Below are 18,100 nucleotides of genomic sequence, written 5' to 3' on the forward strand. Positions count from 1 at the left end.
CTCGGGTACCTTTTGCGGGCTGAGCCTTGGACCAGAAGTTCAGGGTAATTACGGGGACTCGGGATTTTCTTGGATCCCGCCTTGCAGCGGCTTTGTTTTGATGGCTGTGTTTCGTTCTCGGAATTGCTTCAAGAGGCACAACCGTGATGTGCGCCGGCATCGGGTGAAAAAAGAGCATTACTTATGACGGTTGGAAACAGCTCAACGCCGAAAGAGCGCCCGACCGCCACCATGGCCCATGCCCGAGCAACGAGCATACCAGGCCCGCCTTGCCAAGGGTTCTCGAACGAACCCTTGCCTCCCACTTGGGCGCGAAAAGAATCGTCGGAAGGTTCTGAAGCAGTGACGCTGCGGTTGCAGATCGTTGTGTCAGGCGCAAAACCTACAGGCACAATGCGCCCGCCGTCCGAGACAAGTGCATTAAGTTAAGCCTTGGGGTGGTGGCAGGGAAGGACGGGCAAGAGAGAGTCTTGACCCGTCGTCCCAACCACTTGGGACGGCTGTGCATATCGGTTTCATGTCCTTCTTTTCTTTAAAGATGGGGCCAACATCAGCCCGCCGCCGCCCAGAGGCCTTGGAGGAGTTTGAGAGTCGAAGTTGGAGAACAGAGTTGGGCACAGCCACGCTCGCGATATTAAGCTCTCTCGGTCGCAGTGCATCATTCTACCGGTAGTTAGTGTAAGCTGTGACTGTCGCAAGTTTATGCTGACACCCTCCTCCCCCCCCTCTTCTTCAAGCGGTCGCTTGCAATGTGTCCAAACGGATGAGATGGGTCTGTGATGCTTCAGGTTAGACTAAGCAATATCAAGTTTATCGGGTGGCATTCTTTCTGGGCAAGCATTGTCTTTGTTGCAGGAAGTCCCCGGAGGAGGCCGAGATAAGGTCAAGTGCCACGAGGGTAACAAGCGGTGGTGTCCCAGTCGTTGAAAACAGCAGGATACGGTTCAAGGCGTAGCCGTACCCAGACAGAATCTCGAGTGGGTTGAAGGACGAGACTTCTACGTCGGAGGCGCAACTTAGCCCAACAGGGCAATCGTTTCCCGGCGCGAATTCGCGCCTACATCGGTTACTGCGTATGTACTATGTGAGTGCGTATGGAGTACGGATAATCAAAAGGGCAACGAGGATTGGAAGGAAGCGGGGGGAGGGGGGGGGGTGGCAGCACCAGCAAGCGGAGCGCAGGAATGCAGGTCTTGGCCCAGAACGGCGTCTGGGGAAGCCGATTGCATCGCGCGAAACATCAATCTGGCAGGTCGGAGGTCTTGGTATCCAGCACAGCCTCGTTTCCAGGTCTCCAGATACCAGCGACCCCCGCCGCGTAGCATTCGGGAAGGGGTTTTTGCGTCGAGCCGGAAATTGGGTCGAAACATATGATGAGTGGCGGCAAACACAATGCGGGAAACGAATTTTCCCGCATTGATAGGAATATTGGCTTTCAATTTCGTTTTTTCCCCCCCCGACCTCCATTTCTTCTCTGCTGTGCTTGGAGATACACATTTGGGGGGCAGGGAGTTTGGGGTCAGATGAGCGCACTTGTCTTCGGTTCGGCAGGCAATGGAAGGGGCTGAGGCTTGGTGTAATTTGCCCCAAGCTGGCTGAGCAAAGACAAAACTGGTAGGTTGACTCGTAGCAGACGGGCGGAGTTTGCGTCGCAACTTCAACCACATGCGAGGCTTTCCGCGGTCCCATTCCCACGATGCTCCTCACGCGAGGCGGCGAAATGCCTTGCCCCTGTTTCCAGAGGGCGTCGGTTCATGGCATGAAGCGGCGAGGCAGGCTCCGTCGCGGTTGTCACCCCAGCGCACCTGACACTGTGGTTGTTGAGAGGGGCTTTGCATCGTGAGCACCACCTCTGTTGCCAAGCCGCAGCCCCGTATGATTGATGCTGGGGGCTGGAAGAGTTCGTGAGCCAAGACCAACGAGACAACAATCCATCACAAACGATCGAAGGTGGGCTAAAGATATCCGAAAACGTTTCGGAGAGGAGAGCAAGACCGAGCAAGGGTGGCTTCTCAGGAGACTTGAGGAGACATTGTTACGTTACCAACCAAGCCTGACAGCAAAGCACAAACCCCAAGTGTCGTAGATACAGTAATCAAGCAGCCAAGCAATGGCTAAGTAATCAATCGTGTGAAGACAACAACTATTGCACAGCCCCAGTCCCTCTATCAAACTTGTCAGGAACTTGCCGTGCTGGGAAGTCGACTCGGGACCCCTGGAAGAAAGACCCTTGGTTGGAGCAAAAGCGGGGGGTTCAGTTGTCGAGTTGATACCTAGTAGTAGATCTCGAATGGCAAAGCAACAACGAACAAGTGTGCGCCTGCACCATGCATCTGTAGACTGTAGGTAACGTTGATGTTCGGAGCATGCCCGAGTCCAGACTGGGTGGGTTTGTTGGTTGATTACGGAGTAGAGCTGCAGGTGTCGACGGATGCACGGGAAGCATGCATGGCAAGACTCCAGACCTCGGAAGAAGGCGAGAATGAGGGCGGTGCCGGTGGCCGACGGCGTATTTGCCGTAGCAGGCCGTGTGCCTCAGTTTTGTCATGTTTTGTTTGCGCCGTGTCTCGCGTACCCGGGAGACGTACGAGAAGGGAAGCAAAGAGGGATCCAAGGGCGAGACCAAACGACGAGGTGAATGTGGACGTGGAAGGATACGGTTGACAGGGGTGAGGGACGGGCGATGCGCGCGGAGTGTTGTCGCTGCGGCGAATTAGCGGGTCGGGGCGTTGTTTCCCCAGCAGTTGAGAGAAGTTGTTCGTGCCCCGGGCGCCCTGCTGTTGTTGAAGAGAGAGAACTGAGCCCGCTAAGCGTATGATGTGGGGGGGGGGGGGGGGGAGGTAGCCACCGTAATGACAGGCCGACAATGGTCGTGTCGTGGACGAATACATGAGGAGGCGTGCGAGGTTTGAGCTGGCAGCAACGACGCAAGGTCCACGCTTGACTGAAAGCTCAAAAGACTCTCAGACAGCACTGCCCTGGCGGCGCACGGCAAAGTCATCACAGTGGAAATTAGCGACTGAGAAATGGCAACGCTACCGTAACAGTACGTACCCCGGTCCGGCGTTTGCTTAGCTCATCCGTTAAGATGCGGGATCAGGGCGCGTGACGGCGTTGTATCGTAGGCAGGCAAAACGACCAAGGTGGCGAATGGAATTCTGGACAATTCGACTCCAAGCGGGGCGACCGAACCACCGGCCCGTCGATTCGTCCACGGCATGGAAAGGGAGGGCGGTATATTAGACTACCTTAAGGTATGCTGGATCGGTAGTGCACACATATTGAACTCCGGCAGGCACTCCTTGGAATGCGTCTGGCCACCAGACGCCAAGCCGACTGGAGCGGGCAGAAAATAGAAGAAGAAGAAGAAGAAAACCCTTGGTTTCCTCTGAATTTTTTTCTCTTTACTTTTGCACAGCCTCAGGTCAGCAAGTGCTACTAGTCCCTGCTTGGCTGCTGGCTACTCAGTAAAATGGCCCGACGCCATGTACCTTCTGCGCTCTGTGCTCGCTTCCCGCTCGTCCTCGCAGTTGCATGGTAGGCATACCTACCTAGTAGCTAGTAGCATGCATTGATTGCCATGCATTCCTGGGTGCCTGGCAATACCTCGCATTCCGCGAAGAGTTACTAGACGAGGTAACACAAGCATTCAATAGAGAAAGCCAATCTCTACATCGCGATGGAAGGTGTCGCTTCTCATATGATCCCGACAGTTCCTCGTCTGCGCCAATCAATCAACCTTGGCAAACCATCAAGCGCCTTGCCTTACTGCACCATCCCTCTCCACTTAGACGCTGCCCCGGTGCACTCTCACTGCGTGACCGCAAAAGGAACAGATAAATAACGGAAGGCGTATCGCACGAGTTTCCAGCCTCTCTAAGCCTGCATGTACACGTATTGCTCGAATACGCTTCATAGGTAGGTATTGCTGCGGCGGCTACAAGGCGGCGAAACTCCAAACGGACCCCCCACGAGTCCGTGTGGCCTTGCCGTTTCATCACACAGACCAGACAACTAAGGTACTGACTGTACGGAGTATGTATCCGTAGTTTAGGTACTACCGTACGCAACGCCACGGGCGGGCGGGACTTGCACACACCCTTCACCCACCGTACCTAAACTTACCTGCTCTCCGAGTCCACCTTGTACCCTGCCCGCGCACCCCTCCCCTCCCACCACTCTACTCAGCCATCCACACACACACAAACACCGGATACTCTGTACGCTAGCCGCTGGGCAGTGTAAGTAGTGTATGGATGCTATCTCATGCTCCACCCGGCCCAGTAGTCGCCAATGGCGACAGCCAAGCCACCCTCATAGGTACGCCCAAACATATAACCAAGACCACCGCCCGCCAACCTCCATCATCTTGCATTCCAACTCCAGCACCAAACAAACAGGACGCATATACATCTACTCTGCACATTGTTGAATGCCAACCAAGAAGCACACCGCATCATTAACGCAGTAACAAGCCTTCGTGGTTCTCGCTTTCTGTCGCATCCGCCATCACACCGTCACACTCCAACCACATCACACACACACACACACATACAACCGCTCAAAATGGAGTCGCCCAAGTCTGACACCCGCCCCATCTTCTCAAGGCGGTCAACTGGCTCCAACAAGTCGCTGTCTCTCGACCTCTCCTCCCTGCCGCCTCTGGTCCAGCCGACGCCGCCCACCAACACTCTGCTCTTCACAAACCTCAACGACACTTCCATCTTCCGCCCCGACAACCTCCAGACCATCCGCGACCTCGTCCTCAAGACGGCACCCATCCACTCGTGGGCACCCCTCAAGTCTTTCCGCCGCATCCTCGTCTCCTTCTTCTCCGAGGACGATGCCATCGCTGTGCGCCGCGTTTGGGACGGTGAAGCCGTCATGGGCGAGCGCGTCCGCGTCTACTTTGGCCAGCCTACGCCCGTCGAGGTCACCGACCGCCACCTTGCCCTCCCCGACGCCGGCAAGCTCTTCTTCATCTCGCCCCCTCCCTCGCCCCCCCACGGCTGGGAGATGAAGCTGGAGGACGCTCCCAACAAGATGGTTCACGCCGATGACCTCGCCGAGGCCCTTGCCAAGCTCCACCACCGCCCGACGGGCATGCAGACCCCCGTCAGCCCCGTCGATGGCTCCCGGCAAACCCGTAGCAGGAGCTCCACCCTGCTCTACCAGCCCGACGCCAACGGTACCAGCCCCGACCTCCCGGCCATCTGCCTCGAGGACATGACCGACGAGCCCATGGAGTTCAGCCCCATCGACAACCAAAAGACCATCATGGCGCACACCTCTCGCCCGCCGGTTGAGCTGATGCACGACGCATAAGGCATTCCTAGCTTTTCATCTTATTTTACAAGAGTTATCTCGCTCGGGCGTTGAGGTACTATATGGAGTACGGTGACACGGGCTTATGGCACGCATCTAGCATCTTGACATGGGTTTTGCGACGGCGTTTTGGGAAAGACTACGGCACGTATACTGGACAGGGTATAGGGAGGGCCGTTATTATTATTATTACATTGGATGGGTTCGACACTACACACTGTCGCTTCTGATGGCCGTGAAGCCAGGTCCAAAAAAGTTTCTTATCTTGCGGTGTTGCCCACAAGCACACCTTACATGTACACTAGAGCTGCCTTCCGCGAGCGGCCCAAAGGCTGCGAAATCAAGAAAGCTGACTGTTATCACACAAGCAAAAAGAAGAAAGTCTTATGTGGGCCCTCATGTCTCAGTGTGCGGTTCTTGCGTGTTATGCCTGGTACCCCCAAGAATCTGCGGCAAAGACGTTTATGCCATCGGGGCCGTCATCGTTACAGCGTTCTCCATAAAAGACGCCCAGCCCCAGACTGTGTTTGATCTTCGCACATAATTGATCTGCGCCGCGAGGCCGAGTCGAGAGGGGAGGGGAGTCGGGTGCCGGATCAAGTCCGATCGGGATCAGCCCGTGGCCCACGCTGCTCCGACTTGGTATGGAGTTCCTGGTTTCGACTTGGCATGACGTGTCTCTACGCATATAATCACATGTGTGTATTGTCTTAGAGGTCAAGTGAAACCATTCCAGCGGCCCTCCTAAGCAGCGCCGAGGCGCTCCGTACGCCCAGCCAGGCGAGCAGCCCCGCCACGGTGACGGCGACCAGGAACACGACGAGGCTCCGGCGCTCGGTGTTGCGCACACGGCGGCTGGCGAGGGCGGGACCCTGTACGGACGGGGTGACGTTGTGGGACCGGGCGGCTGCCTCGGTGGACATGACGTCGAGGGTCGGGATGTACTTGAAGTCAAAGTTCGTCTCTCTGCCAAGAGCGCCGAGCTCAGGTTTGTAGACCGTCAGGTTGAACAGGGCTTTCTTGAGTCTCTGTTTTTTAGTTGTTTCACGAACGGTGTTAGTCGAGGTTTGGCCCGGGAAAACCCCGAAAAGGGCGGGGGACTGGGGAGGGGGCATTCATTCACCTCGTTCCGAGACGTGTCCCAGTGCGGGAACAGACGGCGGGAGTAGCACATGGCCATGAAGAAGATGCAATGCCCGACGATGAGCAAGGAGTAGTAGAAGGGCGGCCGGGCGACGGCCAGCGCGCGGGCGAGCTTCGGGCCGTTGAGCCAGTATGTCTCGGCGGCGAGGAACTCGCGCGACACGTACGAGGGCGGCTGGTCGCACAGACCGGAGAGGACGTTGTTGGCGAGCACACGGGAAGTATCGGACGGCTCGATCTCGGACGCCAAGAGGGACTCCATCATGGCCCGCGCCGCCGACGGCGACGCGAAGGCGTCAGTCGGCGTGCCCATGATATGGGCGACCCACCGCCAGAGCGCGAGGTAGTCGGCCTCCTCGGCGCGGGTGGGGTAGATGCCCTGCCGGGGGAGGCCTATCCAGAGGAGCGTGGCGGAGAAGGTGGAGATGGTGCCGATGCAGTCGAGGTCGTTGACGGGCACGCCCCAGGCCCGGACGTCGTAGTACGAGGGCCGCTCGGCGACGAGGGCGAGGATGCGGCGGCGCACAGCGGCGTGGAGAAGGCGGACCCGCAGAGACGAAGCGAAGCCGTCGCCACCGGGCTGGATAGAGGCGAGGTCGCGCGTCACCTGGAGGATGTGCTGGAAGGTCTCGAGGAGGCGGCGGCGGGTGACTTTGACGCCGAAGCCGCCGGTGCGGGAGAGCGTCTCGACCACCCGGCGGCTGCCCATGCCGCCGACCAGGGACTGGAACGTGAGCTGTGCGGTGTTGATGAGATTCTGTGTGAGACGGACTTTGGGGGGGAGGGGGGCGCTTACAGCGAAGATGGCAGGTCCGGCATAGCGGAGGAATACCTCCTGACCTCGCTCGATCTGAGCCCAGTCGACCCAGTCGGGTATGGTGTTGACTTCGCTCCATAGCTTTCCGAGGGTCTCATCAGAGCCCGCATTGTCTCTCAAGAGAGCGTAGAGGTCTCGGTTGGGCTTCGGGCCCGGAGCAATGTCGACCTTCTCGCTAGGTGGCGAGGGCTTTTCCGGCGGCGATATCTCATCCAGTCGGTCAAGTGCTTTTGCCCCCAGCTCATCGTAGGTGTAGATCATGGGACGGAGGTCGTCGCCCGTGAGATGTTGGTCGGTCCACTTGAACCAGTAGTCCCAGACGGATCGCCACTTCTCGCCTCTATACCACAGGATACCAGCCATTGTTGCCCTGGACTGTCCGAGTAACGGTACTCAATAGTATGGCCAGGGTTGTCAACCAGAGACCGAAGAGCAGGAGGACTAACTACAAGGCTTTGACTGAGACTAGATTTGAGGAAAAGAAGGTTGATGAGACACGGCAGTGTAGGTGGACGACACAGTGAACAGGGACAAAACGAAGATAAGAGCGGAATGATTTTATCGAGTTCAAAGAGCGGATACTTAAACAACAGTCTCAAAACTGCTGATATAGAACCAACTAGGTTCCCTTCCAACTTCAAGGTCACCAAGCCCAGATATAGGTTTCCCTATGTCTAGGTGAACAGCACCGAGGCACCCCGCACTTCTACTACGAGCAGAGCGAGATAGTTACCTTTTCGGGTAAGGGAATGAAACACGGCTTGCTAGCGAATAAGGGATTGACACTGACGCCTAACTGACATTGCTAGGGAATGGCAGTAGTCATAAGGTTGGGAAGAGAAGGTCGGCGGTATACGGGTTGTGAATCCCCGCACAGCGAGAGGCTGCCGAGAACATGGATGATGCCGTGATGTTTGTACGTGCATGATCTCGCCACCACCCCCTTCCCCAATCCGACATGGAGAGCGGAAGTGGCGTCTATGAAAGGCAGATGTGCCGGGCTGATTGAGGAAAACCCAAGAGACAGAGTAAGAGAAGGTGAACTAGCTAGCAACTAGTTGCGGTGGGCCCATGACGAGCCGACAGAGTCCGAGTTCGAGTCCGGGTCAGCTATCGCGCAAAGTGAAGTTAAAAACGGGAGGGCGATCTAATTGGCTTTGGCAGCTTTCCGTCCAGAGCTAACACCAGTTGCTTGACAGCCCCTCCTCCCTGCAGTAAGTACCGGTGGCGCCCGGCGCAGCGGCACCATTCCCCCGGGCCGCCCCTGCGATGGCCCCATATTTCCTCGAGCCCCGTCCCGTCGTTCAGAGGCGCGACTGAACTAATTAGTCTCGAGCTTGACTTTTTCGCAAACGCCCCCTTTGACAACTTCACATCCCACACCCCGACTCTCGACATCTCCCATTCCGATCCGAGTCTACGAGATCCCGCAAGCCAACCATGTTCTGCTCATGTAGATTGAGCCCTTTAAGGCTTTTCTTACAGGGCGTTTCGCAAACGGTCGCCTCCGAACCCGCCGTCGCAACGAGATTTTCCCAGCACCTTAAGAACCCCCACGCTCTGCAGCTCGGCCAGAAATCAACATTCGCGACCTCGACGGCCTATAGTAGACATGGCGACTGGAAAGGGCCCAGAAAACCCGTCACGGTGCTCCCGGAGAGAAACCACGCAACAAAGGACAGGAGGGGAAGGGACGGCCTGGCCGGCGAGGACGACCCCGAGGACGGCGCGAAGCCCAAAAGAGAACCCTGGCAGATCCAGAAGGAGGCATTGAAGAAGAAGTTCCCCGAGGGCTGGAACCCGCGCAAGCGGCTCTCGCCGGACGCCATCGCGGGCATCAAGGCGCTGCACGCGCAGTTCCCCGAGGAGTACACGCTCCGGACGCTGGCCGACAAGTTCCAGGTGTCGCCCGAGGCGATCCGGAGGATCCTCAAGAGCAAGTGGCAGGCGTCGCCCGAGGAGGAGGAGGATCGGCAGGAGCGCTGGTTCCGGCGCGGCGTCAGCGTGTGGTCGCGGTACGCCGAGCTGGGCATGAAGCCGCCCAGCAAGTGGCGCCGCGAGGGCGTCACGCGCGACCCGTCGTACCACGAGAACCGCAAGGCGGCGATCCAGCGGAGGAAGGAAGAGGAGGCGGAGGAAGACGCCGGGGAGAGGTTACAGCGGAAGCTGTCTGACACGATTCTGTAGTCGCCAGGGGCGCCGAATCTCTTTCTCGCGTTCGCACGGCTCGAATACCCCGATGACCATCCCAGCTCTTAAATACCGGGCGGAAATGGAGCCTCGAAATCCAATATTGATCGAAACTATGCCACAAATAATAAACAGAAATCATCAAGTTGTATTCTGGTTTGATTCTGGTTTTCATACTCATTTGACTGTCAACGGTTCCTTCAGTCCAGCTGTTTTATTTTCTTCCACCCACCCGTCTCCTATTGTATGGTCCGCTAAGGACCCGAACCTAATGTCGAGCACCATTTGGAATCTCGTCAGCCTGGTTTGTTGTTTCCGGGGTCCGAAGCTTCATGTTCTTTCTGACTGGCACATTTCCTGAAGCCATCCCAAGGTTTCTTCGCCCCCCCCTGCACCGTGACGCCTGGTCGTACTGCAGAGAACTAGGGCCCTTGGAGGCTATTCCTGCATTGGCCGTTGCGCTGCTCCTTAAGTGGCTTGGTTGTGGAGTCTTGGACGATATGGCAAGTGAATACTGGCACTCGATCAGTGCTTGGTACCTAGCGCCACTGTACGCCCGATCACGGCGCTTATTCTCCCGTGTTGGTCCTCGAGTTTTCACCAGGCGGTTGGTTGAAAGGCAAGGCAACCCTCGGCGGGTACAGACACCGGAGTATCTTCCGATTGCTCGGTGAACCACTCATACTCGACAAGCTCCTTCATTGTCGGTCTGTCTCGGGAGTTTGGTCTTGGGACCTGCCTACTCGTTATCGGCAGGAGAAATTTCCTGTCTCGTCCACCCTTGGAGTAGCCTCTGCGGAGGCCCTTGCTCGTGAAGGAAGAGGATGACCTCAAGGGTTTCCGGGTCAATGAAGCCGGCAATCGACAGCGGAAACGGGCCGAGATATTGATATGTTCGCTTCAGAATTGTGATCTCATAGCTTTGGGCTTCTGATTTGGCTTTTTCCCAGCCAGGGTCGGAGTGGCGGCAACCGCTTCGGTGCACCAAACTGGGAACCTATGACAGTTGAGCTGAGAGAAGTGACGGCGAGCCGTATGTGAAGACACGCACAGCATTTCCAAAGGACCATATGTCCCGTCCATGTGTCCCAAGGAAGTCGGAAGATGGACTCCAGGCTACGCACGAAGGCAGCTGGCGAGCAGGCAAGGAGATCGTCACAAATATACAAATCGGAACACAGGGCTTGTTCATGTATACCATTAAGAGTAAGAACTCTTTGCAGGTTGTCGTAACATAAACATATTGACACGATGACCGCCGTGGCTGCTACTCATGTACTCTGTGAGCGCGTAAATGACTCGACTCTTTCAACAAGGCAGCTCAGTAAGTTGGATCGGAACGACGACGATAACACGCCCTTAGGGCTGCTGAGTGAGCTGTCCCGAGAAGGGACGGTCAAAAAAGGATTCTCAAGAGGAACTTCAAGGACCGACCGCGGTTCGAACGCGGGGCCTAGAGATGGTTGCTGTCTAGGAACTGCAATCTCTCGCTCTACCACTGAGCTATCGATCCTTGCGAGCGGGACGAGTGCTTAGTCAGCTGAATCGCTTGACCGTCCGGTCACAATGTGGTCTCATGGAGGCTCTCGCGCATGCGGAAAGCAGAGGTGCGAATGTGCATCATGTGGTTGGATACCCACGCATGCAGGGCATGCTCGGTGACGTGGGGCCGGAGGCTTGATTAGCAAATTGTGCATGTGGCATTGTACTGACAAGGGGTCGGGGCAGAACCGAGCTAAACGTCGGAGCATCACAGCGAGACAGAGGGAGAGTGGTTTGGATAACGCGAGAATGGCATTTGAACACAAAAGTGATATTTGGGCACCCAGTGCTAGGTCCTTCAACCTAGGGCTATGTTAATTAATGTACAGGGCGAGGCCAGTCCAAAACACGACGCAGGAGTTTTAGATACCCAGGGTGAACTCGACGCCGACGTCAATATCGCGTGCTGCAAATCATCTCCGTTAGCAATGCTTCAGTGGATTCGAGGGTTCGTCGGGAGGGAGAGGGGGCCAAGACTTACCCATCTTCACAACCTTGGACAGCTGGACGGCCTTCTCGGCAGCGGTCTGGAGATCGTCGATGGAGAAGATCTTCATGCTCGAGTTGTTGATGATCTCGTGGGCGGCCTCAACGTTGGTACCCTGCAGACGGGCGATGATGGGGATCTTGAGGTTGAGCTCCTTGGAGGTGTTGATGAGACCCTGGGCGATGAGGTCGCAACGGACGATACCACCAAAGATGTTGACAAAGATGGCGGAGACCTTGGGGTCGCTCGTGATGAGCTCGAAGGCCTCCTTGATAGCGGCGGGAGTGGCACCACCACCGACGTCGAGGAAGTTGGCGGGCGTGCCCTTGTTCAGCTTGATAATGTCCATGGTGGCCATGGCCAGACCGGCACCGTTGACGAGGCAGCCAATGTCACCGTCGAGCTTGATGAAGTTGAGGCCGGACTCGGCAGCGCGGACCTCGTCGGCGTCCTCCTGAGTGGTGTCGCGCAGGGCGAAGATGTCCTTCTGGCGGTAGTCGGCGTTGTCGTCGAAGCCGAACTTGGCATCCATGCAGAGGACCTTGTGGTCAGAGGTCTCGGAGAGGGGGTTGATCTCGATCTGGGTGGCGTCCTTCTCGAGGAAGATCTTGTAGAGCTTCTGGATGGTGTCCTTGGCGTCCTCGATGCACTGCTCGCTGAAGCCGAGCTTGACGGCGATATCGCGGGCGATCTCGTCGGTGACGCCCTTGTTGATGTCGATGTTGGTGGTGATGATAGCATCGGGGTTCTCCTTGGCGACCGTCTCGATGTCCATGCCGCCCTGGGACGAGGAGACGATGACGGGGGCCTGGGAGGCGCGGTCCATAAGAATGGCGAGGTAGAACTCGCGGCGGGCGAACTTGCGCTCGCAGATGTAGACCGAGTTGCAGAGCTTGCCGCCAGCGCCGGTCTGCTTGGTGATGAGCTTGTGGCCAATCATCTGCTCGGCGAACATCTCGGCCTCGGTAGGGGAGTAGATGACGCGAACACCGCCCTTGAGGCCGTTGTCGAAAGTGCCCTTTCCACGTCCACCAGCGAGGACCTGGGCCTTGATGACCATGTCCTCACCACCAATCTCCTTTGCGATGGCCTTGGCCTCGGCGGCAGACTTTGCGACGGAACCCTTGGGGACACCGACTCCATACTAGATTGACGGACCAGGTCCATACGTTAGCCATCGCGATCGTCCATCTACGAGTTCGTGGGAAGCTCTATTGAAAACCTGGCCTCTCCCAACGAAAAGGGGAGTGGGGCGTTTTCAATCGCGGGTGCGGGTATGGGTGTTTACCTGGCGCAGGAGGTCGGCAGAAAGGTACTCGTGGATGCTGAGGTTTCTTCTTTGTTGCTGCGCGAGACCTGGGAATCTGGCAGGCGAGGCGGCGACCCTCGAGGAAGTTTGGATGGCAGAAGCCAAACGGCTGCGTCCGAGCTTGAACATGACTGAAGAGGTTTATGTATTCGTGTCGCGAGCAAGGGGTAAGGTTCTTCGAGACCGAGGACTCGAGTAAGAGGAATAGAGGTGCGCCGTCAATGGAGTGATTGAATCGGAGATCCCTACGGGTGTGGGATGATGCGGCGCTTCGTAGGAGGGGAAAGGAACAAGGACCGACAAAAAAAGTCCTGTAGGTTTGTGCTGTGATGCAATTGGATTTGCAGGAAAGCGCTATCTCCAAGCAATCTCAAACTGGAAAACCGAGTTTCGGGTCCGCAGGAAGGGTCCGCGGAAATTCCCGGTGCTGTGGTTATTCCTTCAGCCGAGCTAGTACACCAGTTAGCCGCCGCTTTTAGGCTCTGACTACTCTGGCGAAAACCGCCTTGCTCACAATAAAACCACAGAAATTACAAGGCTGATATCTTATGGGCTTAGAAAGATCTAGAACAAACTCATCAGCCGTAATTTTTTCTTTTTCTTTTTTTTGCACTTTTTCTTGCAGGAGGCGCGTCACTTTGCCCAAGAGCCGAAGAACGGGTTGGCTCCGTGACTTTCCGGAGGCCATCCGGTAAAAGCGGCTCTACGTGGCTCGAGCTCTGGACCCGTGCATCTGTCAAGACATTCGCACCAACCGTGAGCCACGTGTCTGTAGGAGGCGCATCTGCAAGCTGATCATGTGGCGTCAATTCTTCACCTCGCTTTTTTTCAGACACTGTCACGTTCTCCTCGAGAAACGCCGTGTTCTGATCTAGAGGTACAGGCATTGGTTTGGTCGATGAAAAGCCGACTCACAGACATTCTCTGGCAAACTCATCTCTGGCCAGACCTTGTCCTCATCCGACTTCCCAAGATTTCAGCCCTGCCAATCCATGTGCCAACTGAGACAAATATTGGTACATTCAGGGTGACTTCGCCACGCCCTCACAAGAGTACACGATATACTCTGGCTGACAGATGGATTCCAACTCTCGCTGAAATATAGTCTAAAGACTCTCAACTAGTGCAGTCAGCGAGATGTCATGGGTTTCAGATGTTTCCAACTCAGGCTAGGGACTCACCAGTCGAATCGCCCACTTCTGCTGGCATAACAACCTACAATGACTGCTGACTTTACCTTGTTCTCTGAGAACTTAATAGTTGCTCAAAAAGCCGATGGTCATGTTAGTTAATTCGCCCTTCATGATGGGGCTGTGAGGCAGGCTCGTAGCCAAATCCTGCCGTATCAGAGCCATCCTGATACACCGACCAGGATCGGCATATGTGCACCAGTGTATACGTATGCGGACTTTTCGTCCTCAAATTCCGAATCACTGTCAGGCTGATAAGTATCGCGAAGAAGCTCATGACCAGTCGTAGAATATGCAGCCGAAGCCCTCTACTTGAATGCCACCATATGCCGATCTTGCCGCATGTTCGGTGCTTGACACTCATTGCATTCATCGATGTCGTACCAAGCTCTCTTTTGGCGTTGTCTACCATGGCAAGTACGATTGGAAGGACTGACAGTAATCGGCTTGGTAGGCTCGGCATCGCTTCGCATTGGGAGGTGATATTGGGCGCGGCGCTCCCGCTGACAGCTTTCACCGTGGGCGACAAGGTGTAGCAGGATACCTGGAACGAACGGTATTCCTCGGTATTATGCGTTTCGGTTATGACTCCCGGGACGCTGGGTGGTCGACTGAAGGGATTCTTAGGTAACGCAAGCTGGGCGTTGCATGCGCTCTGCGAACCGTGATTGTGCCAGGCGGACACATGGGGCCAGTATGTAGAACGCTGGGAAGCATTCATTGCATTTCCAAAGAACGAGGCATGCGAGCGGAAAACTTTGGCTCGATCCGAAGTCATACCTGCCCAGCATATATGTGGGTGCTGGTCCGTAATAAAGCTGGGATGGCTGAGGTTGTCCAAGCATGAAGCAACACTTCAGACGAGTCGTCGGCAAAGGCGATCATCATGCGGACCGCTAGGCTAGATCGACAATTGAATCCATGAGAAGGATCGAAAGGTCAGGCCTGTTCCATGGAGAGCGATCCCCTTCAAGATCAAGGGCCACTCGCCAGTTGTGGCGGTCGTCTCGGAATCGGATTCCTAAAGGATGTACGATGTATTACCAACAAACAATGATTGGATTCAACGGTGCTGCTGTGGCTGATCGTAGAGATGCAAGGTGCACTGCATGGCCGTTCTTTGTTGCGACTTTGGGATGACCCCTGTCTTGGTCTTTCGTGCTGCTCTCATATTGACTCAACAGCACTTATTGCTCTGAGGTGTGGTGCACTCTGTCAAGAAAGAGAAGAGGGGGAGGGGGAGGAGGAGGAGAGAAGAGGACGGAAGAAGAGAAAAGCAAACCCCGCGAAAGACATATTTGTGTCAACGCGTATATCTCATATTTGCTGATCAGGCCATTCCACTCCGCAACCCAGACCCAACCCCGAGGTGCCTCCACATACAGCATCCGTCGGCCCAGAATGGAGACCCATTCGGCTATTGCGGTTCTCGGATGAAGGGCATCCACAACGGAGGTTCTCCACCGTGAGGTTCGATAGCATGTTGCCGTCCGCGTAAAAAGGGAACCTAGGCCCCCCGTCCTACACCCCGGCACCGGAAATAGCGTCCCCATGTACTCCGATTCTGTTTTCTCCCCTTCATGGAAATTTTCTAGCTTGATGCTAGCTGGAGCCCTTCCGACGGATACATGCCGACAGTCTCCCGCATGTGCAAGGGTCCATGACGCTACCTGTGGTTTGCTCCATGCTTGGGCCTCGACGACGGGGTCGGTCTGGACTTCAGCACCGTCGTCGGGAGGAGCCGCCATTTCTCCTTGCTATTCATTCCTGGCCTCCACTCTCAACCGAACCGATACAACGTGCCTTTTCAGCGTCTCCTTCGACAAAACAATGGTGATCTCGGAAGAGTTTGCATAGTTTCTACAGCCAACATTCGATCGACAGGATGATCCTCACCTTGCATGGCAACAGAGCGCGTGTACTGCACCCCCTGCGCCCACAACATTGCAGCAAGATGGCCACGAAACATGAGGCACCGGCCAGCACAACATCGGAAGCTCTCGAATTCCTCGACGGAAAATCCGATTTCATGATAGCAGAGGATCCACGTCGTATGTTGAAGATAGGAAAATGAAGAAAAGCGGGTACAAACATTGCGAAGTTCTCCGAATCAGTTCCGAGCCAACAAAACCAGTACGTACCAATACTTACTCTATTTGTAGGCCCCGAAACCGGGTCACAGCCATATTCTTTGCTACTTTTTGTTTCTTACCATGTCATATTTTCAAATCATCTACTTTATAGGGGGTTCGACTGACTCTTGTGGTATGCAGAGCAGCAACAGAGTCCTCGCCTTACCAGCAAGAGACAACCCGTGTGTGGTGGCGCATTCGCATGTGCGCCGGCGGCGGTAGCCAGCTGTGCTAGGCAAGCCAGTGAGGTTCTCGTCCAGATCTCGGCGTCAAGCCTTGCAAGTACAAGGCCGTCGTACACCCAGCTGCACATGCAGGCCATAAGTAAAGGGTCCCACAAGCCGTTCTCTTTGACCCGGCTCGGCGCCACTGTCTCGGAGATCTCGTTATCGTGTGTATATAAGTTTACCTGTCCCCCTCCCCAAGAGCATCCCCCTCTCCCCGGGTAGTTTCCATGCCCATTCCGTTTCTTGCCTTCGTATCTTGCCTTCGTGTCAAGGGCACTTTATCTTTTGCAACCTGAGGGGACACCGTTCGACTTTTGTCCTTCCAGTCGATCCCTACTTGTACCCTGAGTCTAGACTTGGTTCTGCGGTTTCTTGATCTCTCACCTTCACTTGAATAATCTCGTCGACACTGCCACTTCACCCATTCGCCCTTACAATGTCTTCCGAGCAGAAGCCCCTTAGTTGGTGGAAGCGCCACTGCACCCCGCCGCCGGCCATCAACCGCAGCCCCCAATGCCCATGCTCCGCCTGCTGGAACGGCAACGGCGAGCATTGGAAGACGACCGCGCCAGAGGCAACAGCTCCGACCTCTGCGCCCACTCATAACGTTTTGAGAAAGGGGAGCCAAACGTCGACCCTACGACGAGGGGCCGAATCAGACCTCGAACCCCTCCGCCGTCAAGCGACGTCCTCGACCGCGAACCTCAGCGTCTATTCTCGAGAAAGCAGAGCTAGCTCGGACGGAGTTTCTGTCACCAACATTCACCGCCTGGTTCGAGAGACGGAAACCGTCTAGAGGAAGCGGGTGCGTCGACACAACGCGGCGGGCTGACCAGATCTGGGCCACGTTACCACGGCAGCCTCTTGGCGCATGGGGGTCTGGACTGTTCCTTTCTTTGCCTCTCTCTCTGTCCGACAGGCCGGCGGCCCTTCATTTCGGGAAGGTTGGAAAAACCCCCTCAATCCTGCCCCGGACGCCAAGAAGCTGACTCTCGTTGAGAGTCTGCTGCCGCAGTAGCGCAAGTGCGGTTGACAGTCTAGATTTAGGGTTTGGGATGTAGATAAAGGGTCCTTGGGTCGCAGTCGCTGGACGGTTTAGGACGCACCGGCGGGCGCCCTGCCGGGGGAGACTGTTCCGTTGGGCTGGTGCAGTCCTAAGTCTGGGGAACTGATAGGAAGGGGACAACTCTTGGAACCATGTGGTTGGCGTGCTCGCTCTTGGCCTGGGCTTGGAAAGTTGGGGGAAAGTTGGGGTACTGATAGGGGCCGAAGGCTGGAATTTGGCTCCCGCTTGTCAGCCGGTCAGGCGGGATGGGGAAGCAGCCAAACAGCGTCTTCTTAGGTTCTGTTCTGGTGGCTGCTGAGGGAACTATGCCTCGAGACGGTGCTTCGAGATGAGGATGAGAGCGGGTCTTTTGATGTTGGTGTACTGCGGACGCCACTTGGTGTCCCATACGAAGTAATGGTATGGAGTTGGATTCCTGGTCGATTTGACGATAGATTATGGCTGTGCAGAGGCGCTAGAAAGGAAATATCATACGAAAGATACTATTTACGCATTTCACACGATACACGACGTGGTTTGTCCAATCTGTCTTGAGGCATGGACGGAACGTGTTCTCGGCCCCATCCCGGCGCCGTTCTTCACAGTCCCGCACACACTGGGGCCGGATTCGAAGGCCGGGAATATCAAGGTCAAAAGCATGTAGTAGGTAACACGTTGAGGCAGGTTTACCCA

At 55.9% G+C, this 18,100-nt stretch overlaps 5 protein-coding genes and 1 non-coding gene across 6 annotated transcripts; 3 read left to right on the forward strand and 3 right to left on the reverse strand.

The window, feature by feature from the left end:
- Positions 1-4,566: 4,566 nt before the first annotated feature.
- On the forward strand, positions 4,567-5,325 carry GLRG_05106 (calcipressin; the record flags this gene model as incomplete). The annotated part of the gene is made up of 1 exon (XM_008095791.1): positions 4,567-5,325. One exon carries the CDS (start codon positions 4,567-4,569, stop codon positions 5,323-5,325), a length of 759 nt encoding a protein of 252 aa, XP_008093982.1.
- Positions 5,326-6,035: 710 nt separating this feature from the next.
- On the reverse strand, positions 6,036-7,648 carry GLRG_05107 (tat pathway signal sequence; the record flags this gene model as incomplete). The annotated part of the gene is made up of 3 exons (XM_008095792.1): positions 6,036-6,353; positions 6,449-7,204; positions 7,265-7,648. The coding sequence occupies 3 exons, from the start codon at positions 7,646-7,648 to the stop codon at positions 6,036-6,038; spliced, it is 1,458 nt and encodes a 485-aa protein (XP_008093983.1).
- A 1,077-nt stretch (positions 7,649-8,725) lies between these two features.
- GLRG_05108 (mitochondrion organization and biogenesis protein) lies at positions 8,726-9,472 on the forward strand (the record flags this gene model as incomplete). Its single annotated transcript, XM_008095793.1, has 1 exon — positions 8,726-9,472. The coding sequence occupies one exon, from the start codon at positions 8,726-8,728 to the stop codon at positions 9,470-9,472; it is 747 nt and encodes a 248-aa protein (XP_008093984.1).
- A 1,428-nt stretch (positions 9,473-10,900) lies between these two features.
- GLRG_13125 lies at positions 10,901-10,988 on the reverse strand. The gene has a single exon. It is a non-coding gene; the product is annotated as a tRNA-Cys (tRNA).
- A 391-nt stretch (positions 10,989-11,379) lies between these two features.
- Positions 11,380-12,942, reverse strand: GLRG_05109 (succinate-CoA ligase; the record flags this gene model as incomplete). Its single annotated transcript, XM_008095794.1, has 3 exons — positions 11,380-11,423; positions 11,499-12,648; positions 12,793-12,942. The coding sequence occupies 3 exons, from the start codon at positions 12,940-12,942 to the stop codon at positions 11,380-11,382; spliced, it is 1,344 nt and encodes a 447-aa protein (XP_008093985.1).
- A 3,856-nt stretch (positions 12,943-16,798) lies between these two features.
- Positions 16,799-17,158, forward strand: GLRG_05110 (uncharacterized protein; the record flags this gene model as incomplete). Its single annotated transcript, XM_008095795.1, has 1 exon — positions 16,799-17,158. The coding sequence occupies one exon, from the start codon at positions 16,799-16,801 to the stop codon at positions 17,156-17,158; it is 360 nt and encodes a 119-aa protein (XP_008093986.1).
- Positions 17,159-18,100: the final 942 nt, after the last annotated feature.

Source organism: Colletotrichum graminicola (genome assembly GCF_000149035.1).
Source record: "Colletotrichum graminicola M1.001 genomic scaffold supercont1.17, whole genome shotgun sequence".
Taxonomy (NCBI): Eukaryota; Fungi; Ascomycota; class Sordariomycetes; order Glomerellales; family Glomerellaceae; genus Colletotrichum; species Colletotrichum graminicola.